Source organism: Sardina pilchardus, chromosome 5 (assembly GCF_963854185.1).
Source record: "Sardina pilchardus chromosome 5, fSarPil1.1, whole genome shotgun sequence".
In the NCBI taxonomy this organism is placed as follows: domain Eukaryota; kingdom Metazoa; phylum Chordata; class Actinopteri; order Clupeiformes; family Clupeidae; genus Sardina; species Sardina pilchardus.
In genome coordinates this window covers 5,531,953-5,554,363 of record NC_084998.1, presented here as the reverse complement: position 1 = coordinate 5,554,363, position 22,411 = coordinate 5,531,953, and the positions used below count along the sequence as shown (strand labels likewise).

General features: G+C 42.7%; 6 protein-coding genes across 6 annotated transcripts; all 6 read right to left on the bottom strand.

Annotated features, from left to right (window-relative positions):
* Nucleotides 1-4,441: 4,441 nt before the first annotated feature.
* Nucleotides 4,442-6,797, bottom strand: si:dkeyp-69c1.9 (uncharacterized). Its single transcript, XM_062536080.1, has 5 exons — nt 5,895-6,797; nt 5,387-5,521; nt 5,060-5,294; nt 4,676-4,793; nt 4,442-4,520 (listed from the first exon to the last, which is right to left on the bottom strand). The coding sequence occupies exons 2-5, from the start codon at nt 5,487-5,489 to the stop codon at nt 4,503-4,505; spliced, it is 474 nt and encodes a 157-aa protein (XP_062392064.1). The 5' UTR covers nt 5,490-5,521; nt 5,895-6,797; the 3' UTR covers nt 4,442-4,502.
* Nucleotides 6,798-6,906: 109 nt separating this feature from the next.
* c1qb (complement component 1, q subcomponent, B chain) lies at nt 6,907-8,971 on the bottom strand. The gene is made up of 3 exons (XM_062536079.1): nt 8,873-8,971; nt 8,215-8,395; nt 6,907-7,681 (listed from the first exon to the last, which is right to left on the bottom strand). The coding sequence occupies exons 1-3, from the start codon at nt 8,873-8,875 to the stop codon at nt 7,116-7,118; spliced, it is 750 nt and encodes a 249-aa protein (XP_062392063.1). The 5' UTR covers nt 8,876-8,971; the 3' UTR covers nt 6,907-7,115.
* Nucleotides 8,972-9,811: 840 nt separating this feature from the next.
* c1qc (complement component 1, q subcomponent, C chain) lies at nt 9,812-11,549 on the bottom strand. The gene is made up of 3 exons (XM_062536076.1): nt 11,415-11,549; nt 10,837-11,008; nt 9,812-10,538 (listed from the first exon to the last, which is right to left on the bottom strand). The coding sequence occupies exons 2-3, from the start codon at nt 10,997-10,999 to the stop codon at nt 9,967-9,969; spliced, it is 735 nt and encodes a 244-aa protein (XP_062392060.1). The 5' UTR covers nt 11,000-11,008; nt 11,415-11,549; the 3' UTR covers nt 9,812-9,966.
* A 365-nt stretch (nt 11,550-11,914) lies between these two features.
* c1qa (complement component 1, q subcomponent, A chain) lies at nt 11,915-13,994 on the bottom strand. The gene is made up of 3 exons (XM_062536075.1): nt 13,841-13,994; nt 13,423-13,593; nt 11,915-12,660 (listed from the first exon to the last, which is right to left on the bottom strand). Exons 2-3 carry the CDS (start codon nt 13,580-13,582, stop codon nt 12,080-12,082), a joined length of 741 nt encoding a protein of 246 aa, XP_062392059.1. The 5' UTR covers nt 13,583-13,593; nt 13,841-13,994; the 3' UTR covers nt 11,915-12,079.
* Nucleotides 13,995-14,092: 98 nt separating this feature from the next.
* On the bottom strand, nt 14,093-17,692 carry fbxo40.1 (F-box protein 40, tandem duplicate 1). Its single transcript, XM_062536078.1, has 4 exons — nt 17,680-17,692; nt 16,884-16,907; nt 14,873-16,750; nt 14,093-14,551 (listed from the first exon to the last, which is right to left on the bottom strand). Exons 2-4 carry the CDS (start codon nt 16,884-16,886, stop codon nt 14,348-14,350), a joined length of 2,085 nt encoding a protein of 694 aa, XP_062392062.1. The 5' UTR covers nt 16,887-16,907; nt 17,680-17,692; the 3' UTR covers nt 14,093-14,347.
* A 315-nt stretch (nt 17,693-18,007) lies between these two features.
* On the bottom strand, nt 18,008-22,369 carry fbxo40.2 (F-box protein 40, tandem duplicate 2). Its single transcript, XM_062536077.1, has 4 exons — nt 22,324-22,369; nt 22,071-22,182; nt 19,774-21,597; nt 18,008-19,320 (listed from the first exon to the last, which is right to left on the bottom strand). The coding sequence occupies exons 2-4, from the start codon at nt 22,071-22,073 to the stop codon at nt 19,177-19,179; spliced, it is 1,971 nt and encodes a 656-aa protein (XP_062392061.1). The 5' UTR covers nt 22,074-22,182; nt 22,324-22,369; the 3' UTR covers nt 18,008-19,176.
* Nucleotides 22,370-22,411: the final 42 nt, after the last annotated feature.

Here is a 22,411-nt window from a genome sequence, read left to right as displayed (position 1 = left end):
CAAGGCTTGGTCAAGAAACGACAAGGCCACAAACGCGGACCCAAAGCGAGCAGATTCTGCAATTCGTGCCATAAAGTGGGCCATGACGAGCAACAATGCTGGACCCTCGGATTGGGGAAACCTCCGCCATATTACCTGAAGCGCCGCGAGCGAAACAAGCCTCCTCACAAACAACAAAACGGTTTGCAAGATGAACTTCTCACTATGATCAAATCTGCAGTTAAAAATGAGACATCACGGATAATTAGACTGTTCAGCCGGGTCTTAACACCTTTTAATACATAGCCATCTCCTGTAACAGTGCCCTCTCGAGGTTGTTTTCTCTGATGAGAAATTTGTTGGTCACATATCCAGACAATGAGTTTTTGTTTATTTAATTTGAAGATGATACGATATGTACTGGCGTTGTTGTATACCCCTGTAGAGGGATAGACCTTTAAGTGTTTCTGTTTGAAAGCACCTACCAATGCCAGTAGTATGCTTATTCTTTACATTTTTTTGATATGTACTCATTTTGAGGGCTAGCCAAACGAAATAATCCTTGCTTTATACCAGTGTTGTTATCACCAAGCCAAAAGAGCCTCTGCGTGAAAAACTAGGCCTAGTCTGATATAAACAAATTGTTGTCGTTAAACGGTCCATGAGCCAAAGAGTTATGGATATGAGGTAAAATATTTTATGACTACAGATAAGCCCCTGATAGAGAGATCATTCCTTAGGTGTGCATGTTACAGATTATTGACTAACACTAAACCCTATTGAGTTGGATTTTGGATGCCTGTGTGACGCTTAACAATCAAGGATGACTCATGCTTACTTAATTTTTCCAAATGAATTGCTGACACACTGATTTACTTCTAAATTGAACAAATGTTGTACACACAGATCTGCCAAGGAGACGTACACATGGCTGACTGCTGTGGCAGACAGTTGTACTAACATTCATGCTCACTCTAAAAAGAATTTACACATTTAAGTATAAGATAAATGTTATATACTGACTTGTTGTATGCTTATATAAAAGGGCATAGATTCTGTAAATGTTTTGCTTCAAAGCACATAGACAGATGTTGGTGGTACAATTATTCTTATAGCTAAAATATTGACTTCTTACAGTGCTCAGAAGTGATAAAGCACATACACACAGTCACACATAAGTGAAATTTCGATTAATGATTTAAATTGAAGAATTTGAACTGCTGGGATGAACTAATTTGCTTTCCTTTTAACCACTATCATTTTATATACATTCTTTGATTATTTGATTTGATTTCCTTGATAAATTTGTATTCAGTGTGCAAATAATGCCAGTGACAAAGATGATTTATCTTATGAAACATTTTTTTTCAATTTGAGATACACCAGAATGTGTTTAATTCCATTTATTTTGAAATTTGTATATTGGTTTGTTTGTTTTGCTCTTTCTCTCTTTCCTGTCTTTTCCCTATATACATGCCCAACTCATTGAAAAGCAAAAGACTATTGATATTCTAATGTTACAGCAGACAGACGATACTCTCACGATTCTGCTCAACTCCAGATTGCTTTTACACAAAGAAGACTGTTCCACGCTACAGCAATGCTCATCTGATCCTGAGAACTTGTTTCAGACTGGAGAAGCTCGGTCAACTAATGTCAAAACTACTCTGAGAGATTCCTTCGGACACTATGGACAAATATGTGAATATGGATGACCAGCTTTAATTTTTTGACACTTATGAGATAATGACTTCACAGTGTCAATGGGGCGACTGTAAGCTGGTAAATTTTCCATCTGAGAAACATCCCTAAAGTTCAGAACGGGGGAGACGACCTCACAGTTAGACTCCTTTGTGTCCAGGTGATCTATTTGCATTTGAACTGTTCCCATTGTGTGTGTGGCCGGCCATTTGGGAAAAGGCCCTCGGACACACCTCTTCTCCCCCTCTCCATGCCTCTGATGAATTAATGTTGGAAACTGAAATGTATCTGTTTCATGACAAATGATAATACATCCATGTTTGGTCTTGAATTAATACTTGTAATGTGGGCAACAGCCTGATCACGCTTTCATTGCACTCTAATGTATGTATACATAATTGTAGAGTAAGAACTACACGGGAGAACTTCAGGTGGTAGACACACCCACATCCCAGCCACAGGGTTGGGGGGTGACCTGCATGATAGTTTAAGGTTGAGAATTTCTCACCTCGGTCTCTTCTCTCACTTTCTCAGCTTTGGGCAAGAGGTGACGCTTCTCTTCCTGCTCTGCTCTGGTCTAGGCAAGAGGTCACACTGACCTCTCTGCCCCTCTCTGCCTCCCTCTCTCTCTCTCTCCCTGCCTTTTCTCTCTCTCTCTCGCTCTCTATCTATCTATCTATCTTTTGATTTCTTTATGGGGTTTGTTATTTTCATTATTTGATATATTGTTTTATCTGATGTATGTAGCATTTTAACTTGGTAACTTGTTAAGGTTTAAGTCCAAGTTTATTGTTTGTTTTGAGGTTAAGATTACTTATCCTTTGTTACTTTGTTTAAGGATAATTACTGATACTTTTACTCTTACCTAAGGCTCAAGGCCTAATAAATGGTTAATTCTCCTCGCTCAGTTTGCATATCTCTACAAGTTTAGTGTGCCATTCCAATCTCTGCCATAGTTAAACAAAATAGTTATTTGGTAATGTATTAGAGGTACAATATATATATATATATCAACTTTATTCAAGACACAAAGGTCCATAGAGACAACACAGTACAAATAAGAATAAATATATAACAATACAAGACATTTAAGAATAAAGCATATGATGCATCATTTATACAACCTATACAGACAATGGGTCCAATGTTTCCAAAAGCAAGATGTGTACCTTGTGTCACTCTTAGAAACATCCACTATGGAGACAATAACCTCATTCTTAGACCCTGTCAGTCTGCACATGAATCTATACATAAAATTTCTTAAAACAGCATTAAAAGTGGACACATTGTTGGATACAAACATTTCACTGGCACTACTCCACCTAGGAATTTTAAGCACAATTCTCAGTGCATCATTATAAGCCACTTGAAGTTTTTTCATTTTTGACTCACTAAAATTACACCACAGGTGGGCAGTATACAGTGGAGTGCAATAGGTTTTAAAGAGTGAGATTTTCACATCAGTAGTGCACATGTGAAATTTGCGTGCCAGCATGTTTGCCTGCCCATACAGTTTTCCACACTGACGCTGCACATCATCATCATCACAGAGGTCATCTCTTATCACATGTCCCAGATATTTGACTTTCTTTACAACCTCTAGTGTTTCCCCTGCCAATGAGAAAGAAGGATATACACACTTCATATCCTCCTTGGTTCTGGCGATCAATACCACACTCTTCGTTGAGTTAAATTTTATATCAAACATTTCTCCATATTGAGAACATATTCTAAGAAGTTGCTGCAGGCCAGCACTGGAGGGGGACAGAACCACCAAATCATCAGCATAGAGCAAATGATTAATGAGACTATCCCCCACCAAGCAGCCAGTTCTACAGCCCTGTAGTTCCTTGGATAAATTGTCCATGTACAGATTAAATAGCAGCGGAGACAAAATTCCTCCCTGCCGCACTCCATTGGAGACATAGAAGGGTGTTGACAAACTCCTCCCCCACCTAACTTGCATAGTTTGATGAGAGTACCAAAACTGCAGTATCCTGATTAGGTAAGCGGGAACACCACGCTCATGCAGTTTACCATACAGTTTTCCATGATTGATACGATCAAAAGCCTTTGACGCATCCAAGAAACACATGAAGACTGTGCTGCTGCGTGATCTGTACCTCTGGACAATTTCTTTAAGTGCATAAATACACAGATCAGTTCCATGCTTGTTCTTAAAACCAAACTGATTATCTGTTGACGCTATGTATTCTGCAAACCTATCCATAAGGATCCCTTCTAGTACCTTGGATAGTATACTAGCAAGTGCAATAGGTCTGTAGTTATCTATAGTTAATTTACCAGTCTTATTTTTAACTACAGGTACCAGCAATACAGATAACATGGATCCAGGAAGTATGCCATGCTTCATTAACCCAGAAAAGCATAGAGCAAGTAAAACAGAAATACTTTCTATGGAGTCAGATTCTTGGTGAAATTCCTAATACAATTGCCATCTAACTTCTCAGATATTTTTACAGTCCAATTCAACCTCATCGAAGCGCCGGACGTAGACAGAACACGTATAAAAGTGGGAAATATATTGTAGTATATTTTGCCTACTTTACAGAACCTCACTTTTTTCTGTCTTGTTCCCTTGAGAGAAGTGATCCAGTAGTGTGATGCACTCACAAAAGCAGTATCTGGAGAATTTATTCACAACAGTGCTTTTTGATGTAAACATTATACTGATACTTATGCTGTTTGAAGTTACTTGTGCAAATAAACCTTGTGTCATGTTTGCACACTGACAGCGTTGTCTCTGGCGCCTTTGAGCCTGTGTGTGGAATATTCTCTGTTGTCTTAGTTGATGTCTTGGACTACGGTTTCAAGAAGACCTTGGAAAACAATCAATCAAGAACACAAAATAAATTGCACAAAAATGTTCTTAATATCAAAAAAGACAATGAGTTTGTTATTAATAAACAAGTTGAACAAAGAAAACAAAGTCTATGTTGGCGTGATCATTTCCAATCACATTGTTGAGCAGTACCTCATGTCCACCAGGAGGTGGAGTGCTAGGACTGAGCATGGGCCTCTGGTGTGGTCTGCTGGCCCCAATTATGGCCCAACCAGCATAAGTCTCCTTTTGGATCGTTAGGAACTCACCCCTTTGCAAAACAAAACCAAAATTGGAACAAACAAAATTAATCTGAAAGTCATCCTTTTTCCAGTTAATATTTTCTGCTATAAGTAAGATTAATCTATGTTTGATTTTAATCAATATTTATTGGGAAGATCACTGCTCTTCCAAATTGTTGCAAGTGGTTTTAAACGGTCTTACAGTCTTCAGTTGGGTCTTGTCAATAATGTTTTCAGTTTGCATGCCTTAAGAACATTCCTGAGTTATTTTATTCAGAAGTATTGTACTTCTTGCCTGAGAGAGGGGTTTATGCCAAGATTATCAGGGTGGGGAACCGCAGGGGTTGCCTTTCGAAGTGTGTGCTGAGGGGGTGGGAAGTCCTGCTGGTAAAAGGTGACATGCTCCATCTCCTTTGTCATGCCTCTCCTCTCCCATCTGGGCGTTTTCTGCCTTATCGCGAGAGGTGAAAACGGCTGGAAGTCCTCAACCTGGAAATCCTCACGATGAGTCGTCCTGAATGTGTGCTCACCTGTAACGCCAACCGTTTATTGATGCCCTGCTGAGCTGGTTCACACAGAGCAGTTGTCTGTCTAATGTGTGTTTTGTCAGTAGAAAGCTGACCTTCTAGCTGGATGCTGGACTGAAGCATGTTCTTGTTCTCTCTCCTCTGCAGCCTCTCTGCAGCAGGTCTCGGACAGAAAGCCCTCTCGCTTGTGGTCTCCATCTTCTCCTTCTTGTCAGGATAGAGCAGCAGACCTTATTGGACAGGGTACGGAGACAGCCATTCACTGTGCGTGAGAATGATCTTATAATGTATATTACTGTATGTTGTAGCCTACTGTATATACTTACATGTACTTATATGTTTGTTTTCCATTAGGCCTAATTTGAGATATTAAGCTTACATTTACCAAATCCCCATGAAAGTCATTTTATGACCTGTATTTGACCTGTATTTGTAGCAGGACATGTTTGTGATGTTTGCTTTGGGTCTTGACTGGTCCCTGCAACTGTATGAGCTGAACTTATAAGTACAAAGGCCAATCAGCATTTTCAAATGATAATCAGTGCATTGTTGATTGTAGTATGGGCCTCGGCAACCAGAGAGGTTTTGATTTTAGGAGCTTACCAGCCACAGCAGGGCGTTCTCCATGCCATATTGTTGAGTCCTGGGCATTTTTATACTGAAAACAACATGTCAGCAATTTGGGTTAATAGATGATCATTAATAATCTGATTATTGGAAGACTTGGCCCTGTTGCAATAACTCACATGGTTAAGGCAACATACATACAGTAGTTCATAATATTCATGAAACATGAATAATGCTTAACAAGTTATTCTGTTAAGGAGTGGGTTGAACAAGTGCGTCGTGCTGCTTACTGCTGACAGAGACCGTTTCTTTGTTGGGGCCAGTATCAAGTCACACAGCATGGACATCATTTTCATTTCATTAACTACCCGATCTGAGTTGTGACTTTATGTAGTACAAAGTGAATGTGTGATATTTCACAACATGGCAGAAAAAATGATAGTTGCATTGATATGATAATTAGTTTATATAATTTATTTTATCTTAAGAATACTCACCCAAGTCATTTACCACAGAAGTAGACAGTTCACCTCAACCGATTGTCAGCTCAACAAATCCAAACAAACACGTTCTTGTCACATTTGCCCTTTGCACACTCTAAATGGTCTTACCTACTCTGTTGCACTTTAGCCGTCTGGCTTGATCTATAGAAATTAAGTTTTGTAAGTTGCCATAGTGTCCCCTCTGGAGGGTTGCTAAGTAGAGTGGCAGAACAATGGGTTTTGTTGTCGTTCACGCAAATGCTGCAGAGAAAAACAAAGCTCCACTCTAGAATCTTTGGTGAAAACTGTCTGTGTGTCAAAGCATGTGTGGGACCTCAGACATAATGATTTTGCCATCATGAGAAGATGAAAGTGGTTTTTGGTGTGCACAAAATACCAAATGATAAAGTAAATGCTAGTAAATGTTACTAGTTCTGTGAGCGCAAGGTGGTGAAGATTTTATCACAGTAGTCTGTTTTGAAAGGTAGCACAATTTTCCACACACCTGTTTAGAATACATGTGGTCAGGGAAGTGAAATTCAAATAGTTGCTGATGAAAATAGAGATAAGTGCTTATATGAATGATTTATTGCAAGACGTTCATTACATTGAGATATTGGAAAACCATCTAAATACATTTGAATTTCATCATGCTTAAAGCTTCCATGACATACCGCCTCCTAACATATCAAAGGGTGAATAGAAATCTGAGCAGATCATTTGTGAGAATACAATTCATTTTCTGGTTTGTTTCTAACCGTACACTTTAGCTGGTTTAGGAAATCAGAAAGCCTGAAAAGGTGCTCTCTGCAGAAGACTTGCCATCTATTTTGTAAGTGTCAGTTGGCTGTAAAGAGACCGCATCATTCTTATTCATTTCCAGAAGCACAGACCCTGAGGTTACCAGATAGCCTTGCGAGGAATCACACAACTCCAACACGGCCTCCCAGTCTTCCTGCCCGTTTGGCCTCTTCATGATGTTGAGGCAGATGAGCGTTTGAGAGGTCACGTGATAGGTGAAGTAGTACAGCCCTTTCCTTTTGCACGTAAACACACCGTCGTCCAGTTCCTCTCCCGTCTGTTCCGGGGTCAGGGGGTCATCTGAGACGACGTAGGTCGACGCAAAGCGGACGGGGGTGTTCCCGGGAGATCTGGACACGGGCGGATTCTTGCGGGAGAAGAAGGGCACACTGCTGCTTGTGGCGCTCCCCTTCTCCCCCTTGCGCCCCTCGGGGCCCGGTAGGCCCTGCACCCCCCGATCCCCCTGCACGCCCGGTCTTCCTGGTGGTCCCGGTGGGCCCATGTCGCCCTTCGGACCTCTCAACCAGTGGCCACTCTCCCCTGTCATCACACAGCGGAACAGAGAGAGGTCACACCAAACAGACTTCAAATGCATGCAGCCGACTAAACAACGGTATCAATGGCATCTACTGTACATAAGAGCGACACAACACCGCCATGAACGTGCCATAAACTGTTTAAACGAGTCATAAACATTTATGACATAATGTTTTTGTCTTTGAGTCATTTGTTTTTTGTCATGACAAGTTAGGGTTAGGGTTAAGGGTCATGTGTTATGACAGTGTCATGTCACTCTCATAGATATCTTCAAGTAAAGTGTCACTACCCAATGTTCAATGGTAAGCTGTGACTCTACACAGTACGTAAGACTGGCATGAAAAGCCGGGCAGAACAAGACAGATCTCGTCACTCTTTTTGTTGTACATAGAGTCGTATTATAACTTTCATGAGATTCAGCTTTCAAAAGGGAAACCTTTCTCAGCAGCCGCTGTAATTTAACATAGTTGTTCTTCAGAGCCATCATTTGAAGTCAACAATTTGGTCTTGGTAATAAATGTTGATACTGTACATACCAGGATCTCCCTTCTCTCCCTTCAGTCCGTCTTTTCCAGGACTTCCATGAGTCCCAGGGATGCCCGGCACACCTGGAAACCCGCGCGAGCTACTGCATGTGTCTGCCACAGACGGTGCCACTCCACACAGCAGAATGCTTACGGCCACTGCTGCTCCCGCACACAGCCTGAGAGGACGAGCCTGGAAATAAGAATGTAAGATAAGAGCTAATAGTGAAAGGTCATGTAAAAAAAAAACTGTGATAGATGAATCACAAAACACTAGCACGAAAATACACGTGCACAGAACATTTTAGCAATTTGTAATCCAACAAGTAATGCACAAGTTCGACCATTTCAATCTGTTTCTAGCAGATTTCCAGTTGAAACGTTTAAAACCAACACATAATGAAAATTAATCTTTAAAGTAATGCTGTACAAAATGTCAACTTTAAAACTTGATATTTTTTTTATTGTCTCCAAGTTACCATTCGGTCAATGTTGTTTTTTGTTCCACCTGAAATGCCTTATAACGTACGTTTGTTTTGGCAGCTGAATGGGTCTATATAATACTATGATCTGGAATAGTAGAATCACTTAATCAAACAATTCAGACATAGTAAAATAAAGTTGAAAATGACCAATATGCATTTATATGCTTTGAGTTTGTTCTTCTCACCATGTCTTATCCTGTAGCTCTGCTTGTGTTGGTGCAGATGATGTGTTGAAATGAAAAGCTGCTGTAGTCTTAGTTCCTCTCAAACCAAAACGGTCACTGTGGGTTACATTTTTTTATTTTTTTTTTACCAAAAGAACATGTTGCACAATATGAGGAAATGAAAAATGTTTGTGTTCATCATTTTTATTTTTGAAAATGAATGGGTCAATCAAGGGATTTCCTAATGTCCTAAGTTATAATGTTTTCCTGGCATCTGAAATGTTCACATCCATCTGAACAAAACTGTTTCTGTAGCACCATCAATGCCCTGCAGAAATACAGCTTTTACTTCATGCAGAAATATACACATTTCATCACTGACAGCATGCACTTGCAATGCATTAGAGACAAATCACCTTATTTTCAATATACTGCTATTATGACTATTTGTTTTCTTTTGCAATCAATCCATTAGGTTTACCAGTATTTATTTATCATATTTCACATATTGCCACCTTTCAAAACTAATGGCTAAAGTAATTTGTTCAAGTTTTTCAGAAAACACAAAAAATATGAGAGGAGATTGTCACTTAGCTTCGATCTTACCTACACTGCATATTCTCTTCATTCACTTTGATCCACGTATATAACACAATTACATGAGTGTACCCTTGCAATATGATATTATTTTGTATTGTTTGTTGTTTTGTTAGCTTGTGTACCATTACAATATGATATGGTACAATATGTTAGTTTATTATTTGTTTGTTTGTTTTGTTTGTTTGTGCACTATGATGTTGTGCTGTTGTTTATTGTTAACTTTCAACATTCTAACTTTGAAATGGATTAGGTATTATGGGTAAATCATTCCATCATCACCATTTTACCTTTAACCTTACCTGCTAATTTAATTTTTAAAAAGCACCTATTGAAATGAATAAAATGACAACGGTTGACAAGTTGCAGAACAGTGAATTTATTTGCATATATTCAAGAAAATCATCAAATAGCACATTCAATGTAAACATTTTTTATTATTATTATTATTATTGAATTTAGTTTTTGCTGTCACTTCCCCACAAGTCACAAAAAAAAGATAGTTGAGACCAACTAAATCAATGTGCATAGATCAAGAAGCCTGAAAAGACACTGTCTCCCCTTTCACCCGCTGCGTACATGCCGTTGTTGTTGTCTGTTTCCAGCCACACGTGCTGCCCTGTCTTTACGTACACGGTGAGTCCACCTGAGCTCACCTGCTGAGGGTGAGTGCTCACCATGTGATCACAGAAGCCTGCCAGCCTTTGCCCGTCTAGCATGATGCTGACGCAAAGATTCTTCAGAGTGGAGGATGCATGGTACACAAAGTAGTACGTGCCTGAAATTTGGCAGCCGAATTTGCCTGTTAGTGTGTTGTAGTGGTCGTTGATGTTGGTGATGACATTCGTGAAGCGCACAGGGGTGTTTCTGTCAGGCTTGACGTCGGTGGCACGCCGGACGCTGAAGGCGGACACCAGGGCGGATTTGGCATGTTCGGCCTCCGCCGGGTCCCCTTGCGGTCCAGTCGGGCCTGGCACACCAGCAGGGCCAGGTATTCCACTCTTGCCAATCTTTCCGGCTTTCCCTCGAGCACCAGGGTCTCCCTTCTGCCCCTTCTGCACCATGCCCATCCCTGATTGCATGGCCATCCCTGCCAAGAATAACAGCATTGCTATAGCAGTCCCGATCATACAAAATCAAAAGGTGACTGCATGTCATCACATTAGAATTGCTATCTGCCTCCTCTATTCTATTTATTTAACCTTTTATTTGCCAGGAAGGTCCCATTGAGACACAATGTCTCTTCTGCCTATGCTAAAACCTCGCATCATACAAGGTCTTTCATGCTGAACAATTGCATTTACATGTACTGTAGTCCGTTAACTGATGCATGTATCCAATACACTACAGCCGTTATTCAGCGTGTTTGCTGATAGGCCCTGGCTCACCTGGATTGCCCTGTTCCCCCTTCAGTCCGTTCCGGCCGTCGTATCCTGGGGGCCCAGGGATGCCAGGCGTGCCAGGTGTTCCCCCACAGGGACAGGGTTCCAGAGACACCATGGGAGAGAGACACAGCACCAGAGACACTCCCAGGACACCACAGCCAAACATGCTTACTGACTTAAAGAACAAAATAGAACTGTGTCAAAGAATGGCTGAGGGATCTTAAAACACCCATGCCATGAACCATCCATGCCTTGAACCATGGTTTTAGTCACAAACTTTAAAGTTGTTGTACTCCTAATCATTGTGGTTATATTTTAAGATTATAATCATTATTGCCACATTGTCTCTGTAATAAACAATAAAGTTAACAAAGAAAAAGAAATAGAAAAGCGATGGACACTAAAGACAGATATTACTACTGAATATGTGAGCTGATACAAGCAGTTTACAATTAAATATGACTGCATAAGACACAAACATAACTAATTAAAAAAAAACATTGCAACATGAAACTGATGTATATGACTACGCATTAGAAAATATCAATCCATTCAGGAATAATAAAGGATAAAACACTTACTTTTACTGCTCTGGTGATCTCTTACTGCTAACAGAACTATTAACAAGCTGATGACTGTCCACAGATGAACTTACTCTGTACTGAAACCGCAATATGCTACTGCTGCAGGTTTCACTGTTCTCTCCACTTCCCTATGCTTATTATGCCAACAGCATTCATCCTCCGATTTGAAACTATGAAGTCTCATAGAATACTGTACAGATAGAAATGACAGTATCATTTTACTTTAAGGTGCATAAGACCTTAACTTGTCATGACAAAAACTGAATTACACACATTTATGACTTGTTTATAATGGTTATGACATGTTAGATATGTCACTCTTATGTAGATACCTTCAAGTAAAGTGTAACTGAAATGACACGTGCACGCCCGCACGCACACACACACACACACACACACACACACACACACACACACACACACACACACACACACACACACACACACACACACACACACACACACACACACACACACGAAACACAACACACTCAACATTTTGCATCTTTTTTGGTTTATTGAAAGCTCAAGAATAAAATGAAATGACCATGTAGTCTTACAAGAAGCTCCAAATGGTTATTTACTCAGTTGATATCAACTCACACCAGTTTAATCAGAGTGGAAGTACTGCGTTTAAGCTATGTGCTCATGGCAGAGCTCACCTATGCCATTGCACTGACGAGGAATCCATTGAACACAAAGAACCTTTCCTTTGATCTTGTAGGTGTAACCTTATCGCGATAACCTTTGAAAGGCTCCAGCCACACTTTCTGGCCCGCAGACAGCTTCAGCACCGTGCCCCCAGAGACCACCTGTTTGATCTGCCTGGAGTTGTAGTCGCAGAAGCTCAGCGCGACAGAGAGCGCGTCGCTCATCATCCTCACACAGATGTTTTGTGCAGACATGGCATGAAACGCAAAGTAGTAGATGCCTGGAATCTTGCAAGTGAATTTGCCCTCAGCAGTGCTGAAGTCTTGGTTGATGTTGACACTAACGGTGTCGAACTTCAGGGGCCTCTCGATGGGTGGAAGGTCAGGCACCGTCAGTGTCACAGAGAATCCTGCCCGCTCGTTTTGTGGGATGCCAGAGCCTCCGCTGCTGGCCCCTTTGGAGCCAGGAAATCCGGAGGGGCCCTGTGGCCCCAGGTCGCCGGTGTAACCCTTCTGGCCGATCTCCCCCGGCTCACCCTTGCTCCCCTGGTCGCCCTTTGGCCCTCGCACCATTCCCTCCCCATCAAAATAACCTGGAAAGCAGTCATGTATATTTTACATTACATGTCCAGTGTAACTTACTGTGAAGTACGGTATGCTAGATCCTTAATCTTTAGATAAGCCCCCACCACCCCTTACGTGTTACAGTATGCCTGTCTTTTGTAATTAAGCTCGGGTAGTGTCATATATACTACCATCAAAATAACCTGGAAAGCAGTCATGTATATTTTACATTACATGTCCAGTGTAACTTACTGTGAAGTACAGTATGCTAGATCCTTAACCTTTAGATAAGCCCCCACCACCCCTTACGTGTTACAGTATACCTGTCTTTTGTAATTAAGCTCGGGTAGTGTCATATATACTACCATCAAAATAACCTGGAAAGCAGTCATGTATATTTTACATTACATGTCCAGTGTAACTTACTGTGAAGTACAGTATGCTAGATCCTTAACCTTTAGATAAGCCCCCACCACCCCTTACGTGTTATGCCTGTCTTTTGTAATTAAGCTCGGGTAGTGTCATATATACTACCATGAAAATAACCTGGAAAGCAGTCATGTATATTTCACATAAAATGCCCAGTGCAACTTATACTATGCTAGATCCTTATCCACTAACCACCCCCAACCCCAATGCCTTAAGTGTTGTGCCTGTAATTTGTTATTTTGTAATGAATTAAGCACTAGTAGTGTCTTATATACTATACCAACCAGAATTTTTTTAAATACTTTGAATGATCATCATTTTTGTGTGATTAGAACTGGCATGGCTACTTCATACGTACGTACTTGGCTCTCCTTTCTCTCCCTTCTGTCCAGAGAAGCCCTCCCTGCCAGGGATTCCTTTCTCCCCTGGTTTGCCATCCTGCACCCTGCAGGAGTCCTGGCCAAGCCCGGGCGGTAGGACCATCACCACACACACAAGCACCAGCCACACAAAGCACTGCATTTCCACTAAATCTACACACGTTAGAAAAGAAATCACAGAACAAACAGTTACCTTAAAATATCTTTTTTGTTGCCTGAGACCATACATAGATAATATTGTCCCTGGGCAAGGAACTCTTTCAAGGAATTTTCTCTTTTTTTAATTCTGCATCATTATTTAAAAACAATATTCCCAAAAAAACAAAGATAAAACTGTTTCATAACAAATACATTATACATAATTTACTACATATTGTACCGTCTGTGAAAAGTTACTCACCACTGTTTTCCGATGGTGACTGTAATATGATACTGAGAGATCTTTTTTGTTTTGTCCTCAGAGTAGACAACTATGGCAAGAACCAACGATTAAGCAAAGACTGTGGTCAGTAATTTTCACTTCCTTACAAAATGAGCCGAACTTTGTTAAATACAGAACAGGCACATGAATAAAGAGGAAACATGATTAAAAAAAAAGAGAAAGACTGGGAGAGATCTGTGAAAATGTACAGGACACGTTAACATCTTGTGGTTTCAGCATTTTTAATAAAGAGACTTGTAACCGTTGTGTGACAAATGTTGCAACACAAACACTGAAATGTTTCATCAAAATTATATGATGAATTTGTGAATCTTTAAACATTAAATAACATGCACAGTGTAGTGTATATAACATTAATGAAAAACAGCCTTGGGTGGTTACTGAAAGTGGTTACTGGAAAACAAAAAAACAGAAGAACATGTTGCAATGTCACCAATGTTGACATACAGCTACAGTATATCAACTTCATTTCTTTCTCGAGAACATAGAGACCAGATTCTGAGTTCTATCCATTTCTTCTTCAGCATCAAATATGCCAGTGAGAGGCACAGGGTCACTCTTAGACTCTGTTACGTAGTATGGGCAAACTTTCAGGTGCTCAGACATGGAAGGGCATCTGTCAAAACACCAGCCATCCACAGGGGAGAAACTGTTGCTGAACTGCCACACCTGAGTAAAAAGAGACTTTCTCAAATTAGATTGGCAAAAGTGTATCTGGTATAGCATTTGTACTGCATTATATATAGATGTGTTTATGCATGGAGACAAACACACACACACACACACACACACACACACATACACACACACCTACTCTTTACCATACACGTGTTATGTGTGTATTTCAAATGTGTTTGTATGTTATATGTCGTGTGTGTTTGTCTGCAGTAATTCTGAGAGAAGACCAGTGTGATGGCACATCTTTCTTTCAAGATCTGCAATAGATTCCTTCTATTATACATTTCAAACAATTCCATGTGACGGACATACCGTCTTCTTTGACCTCCAGCAGAAGCCGCCATGCGAGTAGATCTTCTTCTCCCACTTGAGGGAGACGATGCCCCTGTCGTACAGCAGAGTGCCGCTGACCTCCCGCATGTACCTGGACACGAGGGCCAGCTGCGACAGGGAGAAGCTGTCCAGGTACCGGGCCATGTGCACCAGGACCTCGAAGGGCAGTCTGCTGAGCGAGTCCAGGTTCCGCGCCCGCGCCCGCTCCGACGTCGCGCTCTTCACGCCCTCGTAGAGCGCGCCCGCCACCTCGGGCCTCAGCGTGAACGCGCTCAGGTCCTTGTTGTAGGACACGGTGGCCGCCTGCGAGGCCGGACGGAGCCTCCGCTGGATGAAGGTGCAGCCCAGGTAGGCCAGCGGGCATCGCTGCTCGTGCCAGCCGCTGGCGTGGCACTGGATGTCGGCGTGCACGTTGCGGAAGTGGGGCCCGTACTCGTCGCGGCGGAAGACGTGGCTGCACAGGAAGGTGAAGGCCGAGCTGCACTTGTTGTGCTTCGCCGTCACGCTCTCGGCCTCGATCTGAACGTGGATCTTCGGCTCCCGCTCTGCGGTGATGTCCGCCAGGGAGTCGTTTTGTTGGAATGGGGCAGAGAGAAAATCGTACGTCTGAGTCCCGATATCGACAAACAGCGCGTCGAAAGAAGTGGACTCGGCTATTAGGTGACCCCTGTGCTCACTTTCCAGGGAGCATAACAGAGTTGCTTGGATCTCATCCCAGCTTGAGATGTCATCCATGTCCACTCCCAGGTCAGAGGTGTCCACAGACACACTGATCTTTTTATGCATGGAGGGATTTCGGACACGGCTGGACCTGGCTTTGAAGGAGGAGGGGATTATGAAGGGTTTGACTGTTTTGATCTCCTTGCGTTTCCTTTCTGCATACAAACGCTTCTTTGCGGGATTAGTTTGGCATGCGTACATACACGACGCCACCAAAAACCTCTCCTCATCCATGTCGCTCATGTTCTCCGCGTGTTGAGCTTCAGAGATGCTTCCCGCAGATCCGTTGTTCAAGCTCGCCCCAGGTTCTTCTTCTTCCAGTGTCTCTAAGCCATTGCTCTGTCCATGTCTCTTTTTGGCTGGAGCGGGAGTGTTTCCCAAAGATTTGATCGTTTGCTTACAGCCACTCAGTTCCATACTAAACATTCTCTCCCAGACGTTATAGTTGGAGGTGTCCACCCTAGAGCCTCTTATCAAGGCCTGACGCTCCTCCTCAGTGAGCTCGTCTTCCTCAAAAGCCCCATCAAGGGCTCCGTCTTTATGTGTAGGGTCTGCAGCGGCCCCGCCAACAGCCCCACAGGCCCCGCCAACTGCCCCGCACACCTCTCCGTTTGCCTCGGGCGACCCTCCGACCGCCCCCTCCGGCTCCTTCACCGGAGGCTCCGGCTCCGGCTCCTCCACCTTCTCCGTCAGCTCGGGGAAGAGCTTCTTCATCTTCAGGGACTGGAACAAGTGGCGCTGGTCTCTCAGAGCCATCGCCATGTCCAGCGGCTCCTCGGCGTACGTCTCGTTCAGGATGTTCTCGTAGAACGCCAGGTGCATCTCCTCCACGGGCCAGCGGTTCCACTCCATGGAGCAGGAGACCACGCTGGCCGGGCACACCGTCAGGTGCTGTGCCAGTCTGGAGCGGCACATGGTGAAGGGGCAGCCGTAGTGCGCGTTGAGGCAGGGCACCATCTCGTTTGGGCACAGGAGCGCATGCTCCTCCTCCTTGCACAGGTGAAAGGTCGCGCCGCAGAGCGTCCGGCAGCTGATGACCACGCAGGAGACGGAGATCTCCACGGGGGCCTTGCAGCGCCGGCTGTAGCAGCTCTCACAGTGCCTGTGTAGCTTGGACGCAGGGGCTCTCTGTCTCCCCTGATAAGAGTGCACAAAGATAACAAGTGTTGTGAGTGAAATGCCTGTCTGCCACAGCTTCATGTATGTTTTCTAAATCAATTATTTGAAATGCCAACACCAAATAAAATCTAAAATGAATGTAGTGACATACCATAATGAGGAAAGTCAATGAATTCTGTAATGGATGAAAACATGTGTTATCAGGGATTTTTGTTATCATGGCAGCTTATCATGAAGATATTTAGAGCACGAAATAAACACTGACAGTTACACACTTGCATTCTGCACCAATTCTTACCTCCAATCAGACACTAACTGACTTGATTCAATCACATGAAATGCCATGCGAGCATTTATCATTATTTACTGTATGCCTTGTTTTACTGGTTGGCACATCAACAAAATGTTATGAAAGAGTTAAAGAAGGAACTGAAAAAGTGCCGTAATAGTTTAGCAAATATACTAACAGCTCCATCTGCAGTCGTTTTGAAGTACAAAACAATTGCAGAAACTAATGGAGAGGGAACGAAATTCAATGAACGCAACAAGGACAACCTGGCGTTGGTTTAACGGCCTAGGTTAAAAAAAGACCATTGTTTATGCAAACCACCTGTGATATAAATATTGCGGTCACAGATTGGCCGAGAATAGACTCTGATTATGACTAAAGTTATTCAGGGCATGTAGAGAATAGAATCAGATTTCAATACATGTACTGTACAATTCAAAACATGAGCACATTTTCAGTATCAATGAATGTCTACTGTTTTCTTGCATTAGAGTGCCCCCAATCTTCCCTGGTCATTACCTCACTACTTCTTACTCATGACAGACACATGACAAGGTGCCAGAGACAACTACGAAGCATCGAGACAGCACAGTGAAAATTAACTTTTTGGCCTTAATATGAGTGTGCAGAGCCACCCAAACAAAAGGAGCCTACTCACCAGTGGTGTCCTGTTAAATCAGTGGGACCCAGAGAGTGTCTGTGGTACTTGTCCGTCAGAGTGATAAAAATAGAGAGACAACGTGACCAGACCTCTGAAATAGAAGTGTCAGGTTACATGCTCTAGAATGTGTGTGCATTAAGAATGAGTTCTGAATTACAGTTACTTAATTCCCTGATAACTATAATGTTTTAGCAAGATGGCTATCTATGGAATAATAATATTGGCTACTGATCTGAGATCAACAGTTAAAAAGTTGGTGTAAACATTCAACGAATTGCTTTGAAGTGTTTGAATTTCCACACAGATAAACACAGAAACTGGGTAATTTATTTTTGCCACACATAGGCTACTTTTTTTTATTATGGGAATAGGGATATGATATCAACACCACAGAATTAGTACAGGACAGGACAAAAACAAATATAGAATAAGCTCAATACATCTCAAGTGTTCATGAGAAACCACATTTTTCCTTATTTCCAGCATCCGTTCGTCTGAATCCTGAGTCATGTTTACGTTATTTCAGCCGTTTGATCCAGCCTGACCTCAGAGTTATTATGAAGTTTGAAAAGCAGTTTTGAAGTTTTAAAACATATTCTAAATATCTACTTCAATCAAGAAACACAATACAGCATCAAGTCACAAAACTGGGAGGTGTTCATTTACATAATGACTTTATACTGATGTACAGTAGCTGATCTTGCCCTTTTCAGCTTCACACACTTTCAAAGTTGCAAAATGTGATAGTCAAAACCTAAATCGTCATTTGTACTTGGTACTATCAAAAAGTATGGAACGTGAAACCTGCTGTTGTCGTTTTTATCATAGCCTACTCAAGAAAAAGCATGGGAATGTAATGTTTCATAGAAATAAAGTCTCAAATGTTAGACAAAAATAGTCTCAGAATTTCAGATGTTATGTGGGGAAACAGTGTGGAATCGAGGATGAACTCACCAATATTAACCATTAAAGAAACAATAAGCAAATCTGAGCTAGTGCAGTTTTTGTCACGTCAGCACATCCTCACCATCCGCAGGTGCTCCAATCTGTGTGCACACTGAAAAAAGCTCTAGTTCCTCTTCACAGCCCTGGCTTGGTAAACAAACACAGTGTGTATCTCTGTACACACAACATTACTCCCAATCAGTGGCATCAGTGAGCACCCACTCAGGCTACCAATGAGACACTGAAGGGAGGAGTCTATTTACAGTATGTTTTTGAGTTCAACAATCTATCTCATTGCTAACCCTCAAACGCAATGTGAAAAGCAAGTCTCTTATCAAATTAATGTCTGTTTATCCACGTGCAGTGCACCCAAAATGATAGATAAAAATAACATCACAAAACATCCAAGAAGGAAAAGACTCATGGCCTGCCATCTATATGATTCATGCAAAATATTTTTTTCATCAAGTACTCACCAAATATAAACTCTTAATATGAATCTAAATCATGATAACCTGTTAAACAAAATCAGTGAACTTGTTCCTTCTTCTAATCTTTCAGCATCACGGCAGTCCGTTCTGTTTTAATCTCCCGTTGGTAGAATGGGCAGACCTTCAGATGGGCGGACATAGAAGGCTCATCTGCAAGGCACCATCTGTCCACTTTGCTAAAAAGATTGCTGAACTCCCACACCTGATGAAAAGCCAACAGAAATGTAGAATTTTTACTAGCAAGGTAAATAAGTAGCAACTAAACAGGAACAAAAAATGAGGACCAAATGTCAATGAGTCAGTCCTACCAGGATTTTGCAAGGGTTTATTACTGGTGACTGCAGCCAAACATGACTGAATTTGTTGCAGGGAAAGTGTTGTTAAATGGCAATGTCATTTCCTTTGTAGGATTTTAAAATAAGGTCTGATCCTAGTATCTTGTGTAGGTGATGATGAAAATCCTCGTTGGGCAGTGCATTTAAATGTAGAACTATCAGTTCACATAATAAGGTACAGTAGGCTATTATGATACTGAACTGCAACTGTAGGCCTATGTGACATTATGAACATAGCTTATGATCAGTCTGTACAGTTTTAAATCTCCAATCATTTGACATAGCAGTGGAAATGTATTGTCAAACCATTTTTAACCCACCTTACTACACTTCCAGCGGCCGCCGCCATGGGAATATGACTTCTTCCTCCATTTCAGTGACACCATGCCTCTCTCCTGAAGGTGAGTAGCACAGACGTCACGGAACAGCTGAGACACCAAAGCCAGCTGGGACAAAGTGAAGCAGTCTAGAAAACTGGCAATGTGACACAGGACCTCATAGGGCAGGTTGGCGAGTGAGTCCTCGTACTTGGCCTGTTTGGCCTGTGGGGGACCAGACTCGGCCGTGGTTATGACCGTCCCACACACCTGCGGTTTAAGGCTGAACGTGTTCAGGTCCTGGTGGAAGGAGACGGTGGCTTTTTGTGCGAGTGGACAGATGTTCTTTCTGACGTATGTACACCCCAGGTAAGCCAGAGGGCACCTCTGTTCAAACCAGCCCTCCAGGGAGAACTGGATGTCTGAGTGCACATTTTTGTAGTGGTAGGGGTACTCATCTCGTCTGAACGGGTGGCCACATCGAAAGGTGAACGGACAGCTGGCTGTTCGGTACCGTGAGGAGATGCTCTCTGTTACGGTCCTGACGTATAGTTTCAACTTTTGGTCGGCAGTGATGTCGGCCAGTGATGTGTCGCGTTGGAACGGAGCTGTGGGGAAGCTGTAGGTTTGCGTCGCTATGTCGACATAGTTGCCGTCTATCCCCACCGTCTCGCTGACTTTATGCCCACGAAGCTCTCTTTCTGCACAGCACAGCAAGGTGGCATACATTTCATCTGTCACATGCATGTCCTCCTCAGACAGACCCAGGTCAGAGGTATCAGTGTACTTATCCTCAGTGTCTGGGATCTTTGAGTAATCTTTCATGTGGATCCGTTTGCCCCTGTAGCTCACTGGAGGTTTGTAGTTGCTCAGTGTCATAACAGGTATGGGCTCAAGGTTTCCGTAAACAAAGTCCCTTTCCCTCGGCGTGCAAGCATCAATTTGGCCAAAAGTAATCAGCATGCGGCCGTTGTGAACTATGTACATGTTGTACTCCTGAACAGTCATGTCTTGTCCAACACGCTCCAGAACCCCTTTCTGCCACGGAGCATGTCCAACAACGCTATTTGGCTCTGTTGACCCTTTGGAAGATGCCTCATTGTCTGTTTTGTCGTCTTGGTTTTGTACGGAGGCCTGTTCGCAGCCACCCCTCGCCATGCTAAACATCTTCTCGTAGCGGTCAAACTTGTTCTTGTCGAGAGGCGTCTCCCCTGCGGCCGCCGCCGCCACCTCCTCCTGTGTGGCCGGCGTGGGGCCCTTACCAACGGGATAATCCGATCCTCCGTTCACTCCACTGGCATCTGAGAAGGGCTTCCCTCCTACTGCACCTCCCTCCTCCACAGGCGGTGGCGGGACTTCTTCCTCCTCTTGTTCGGCTAACTCAGGGAAGAGGGACTTCATTTTGATCCTATTGCACAGGTACTTCTGGTCTCTGATGGCCATCGAGAGGTCGAGAGCCTCACTCTCGTTGTCGTCCTTCAAAAGATTGGCGTAGAACTTGTTCTGTATGTCTTCGAGGGGCCAGCGGTTCCACTCCATGGAGCAGCAGATCACGCTGGCCGGACACACCCGAAGGTGCTCTGCCTGCTTGCAGCGACACATGCGGAAGGGGCAGCCAAACTGCGCGTTGAGACAGGGCACTCTCTCATTGGGGCACAAAAGGGTGTGTTCCTGCTCCTTGCACAGGTGAAAGGTCGCGCCACAAAGCGCACGACAGCTGATGAACGCGCACGAGACGGAGATCTCGACAGGTGCTCTGCAGCGTCGGCTGTGGCAGCTCTCACAGTGCGCGTGTAGTTTCGAGGATTTGAAGTTTCTGTAATAGCTCTGGAAGAATGGCACCAAGAACAACAATTTGTCATGAATTTAAAACTAGTTTTCATATGACGAACACACAAGCTGCTGTTAGACAAGTACATTAATACAATTTGCATTCATAGGCATGACCTACCACTTTGAGAATGGAATATTTCCATTCAAAAATAGGCCTGGCACTTTTGCTATAGCATATAGGACACTGTGAAATATCTCACTTAGTGCACGTAAATCTCTCTTCTGAGTTTATTCAAACGATGAGTTGGACATACTGTACTATGACATTGACATTCGAGTTTAAGATCACACATGGCACACATTCGAGTTTAAAAACAATTTCACACATGGTGCACAACTGACTGACGCTTGGCCATGACATTGTTTTTCCGACACTGTTTTGAAATAAACATAGCAGCTTCTCTATCATTTATAGCACAGTTTGTAGGTCAAACTAATGTATTGGACTTGACAGAACGTCTACATACCATCTTTGTCCAAGGTTTCTACTGATTCACCAGTATTTCAAAAATGGTTGGTCGCCTCCACTTTATTTCACTGAGCAGTATATTGGAATCCAAACATGGAGTCTGCAGGAAACTGAAACAACATGAAAGTAATTTAAATGTTTTGTTCAACAACAGCCAACAAATTGACTGACTTGAAATCTGTTTTGTTTTTTGTTTTTTTGTTAGTATCCAATGTAAATATTTATGGTTTTGTTTCTGTTTGCAAACCTACCTCATACAACAACACCTTGCCGTCATTCATGTGCCTTCAAGTGCAGTTCCCTCAGTGAGTTCTGGGTTAAAAATAGTCCAGTATGCTG

Coding starts and splice junctions, on each gene's coding strand:
- c1qb (XM_062536079.1), bottom strand. Junction 7,682..8,214: donor GGGAGAGAAGGGAGATCCTG/GTATGTACAGTA, acceptor GTGTGATGACAG/GGGAGAGTGGCCACTGGTTG.
- fbxo40.1 (XM_062536078.1), bottom strand. Junction 14,552..14,872: donor GCTGGAGGTCAAAGAAGACG/GTATGTCCGTCA, acceptor CTTTTTACTCAG/GTGTGGCAGTTCAGCAACAG.
- fbxo40.2 (XM_062536077.1), bottom strand. Junction 19,321..19,773: donor GCCGCTGGAAGTGTAGTAAG/GTGGGTTAAAAA, acceptor GCTTTTCATCAG/GTGTGGGAGTTCAGCAATCT.
- si:dkeyp-69c1.9 (XM_062536080.1), bottom strand. CDS start 5,489: ATGGAGACCACAAGCGAGAGGGCTTTCTGTCCGAGACCTGCTGCAGAG. Junction 5,295..5,386: donor GTCCAGCATCCAGCTAGAAG/GTCAGCTTTCTA, acceptor TTGGCGTTACAG/GTGAGCACACATTCAGGACG. Junction 4,794..5,059: donor GGCATAAACCCCTCTCTCAG/GCAAGAAGTACA, acceptor TGTTTTGCAAAG/GGGTGAGTTCCTAACGATCC.
- c1qc (XM_062536076.1), bottom strand. CDS start 10,999: ATGTTTGGCTGTGGTGTCCTGGGAGTGTCTCTGGTGCTGTGTCTCTCT. Junction 10,539..10,836: donor GGGGGAACAGGGCAATCCAG/GTGAGCCAGGGC, acceptor TATTCTTGGCAG/GGATGGCCATGCAATCAGGG.
- c1qa (XM_062536075.1), bottom strand. CDS start 13,582: ATGCAGTGCTTTGTGTGGCTGGTGCTTGTGTGTGTGGTGATGGTCCTA. Junction 12,661..13,422: donor GGGAGAGAAAGGAGAGCCAA/GTACGTACGTAT, acceptor ACTGCTTTCCAG/GTTATTTTGATGGGGAGGGA.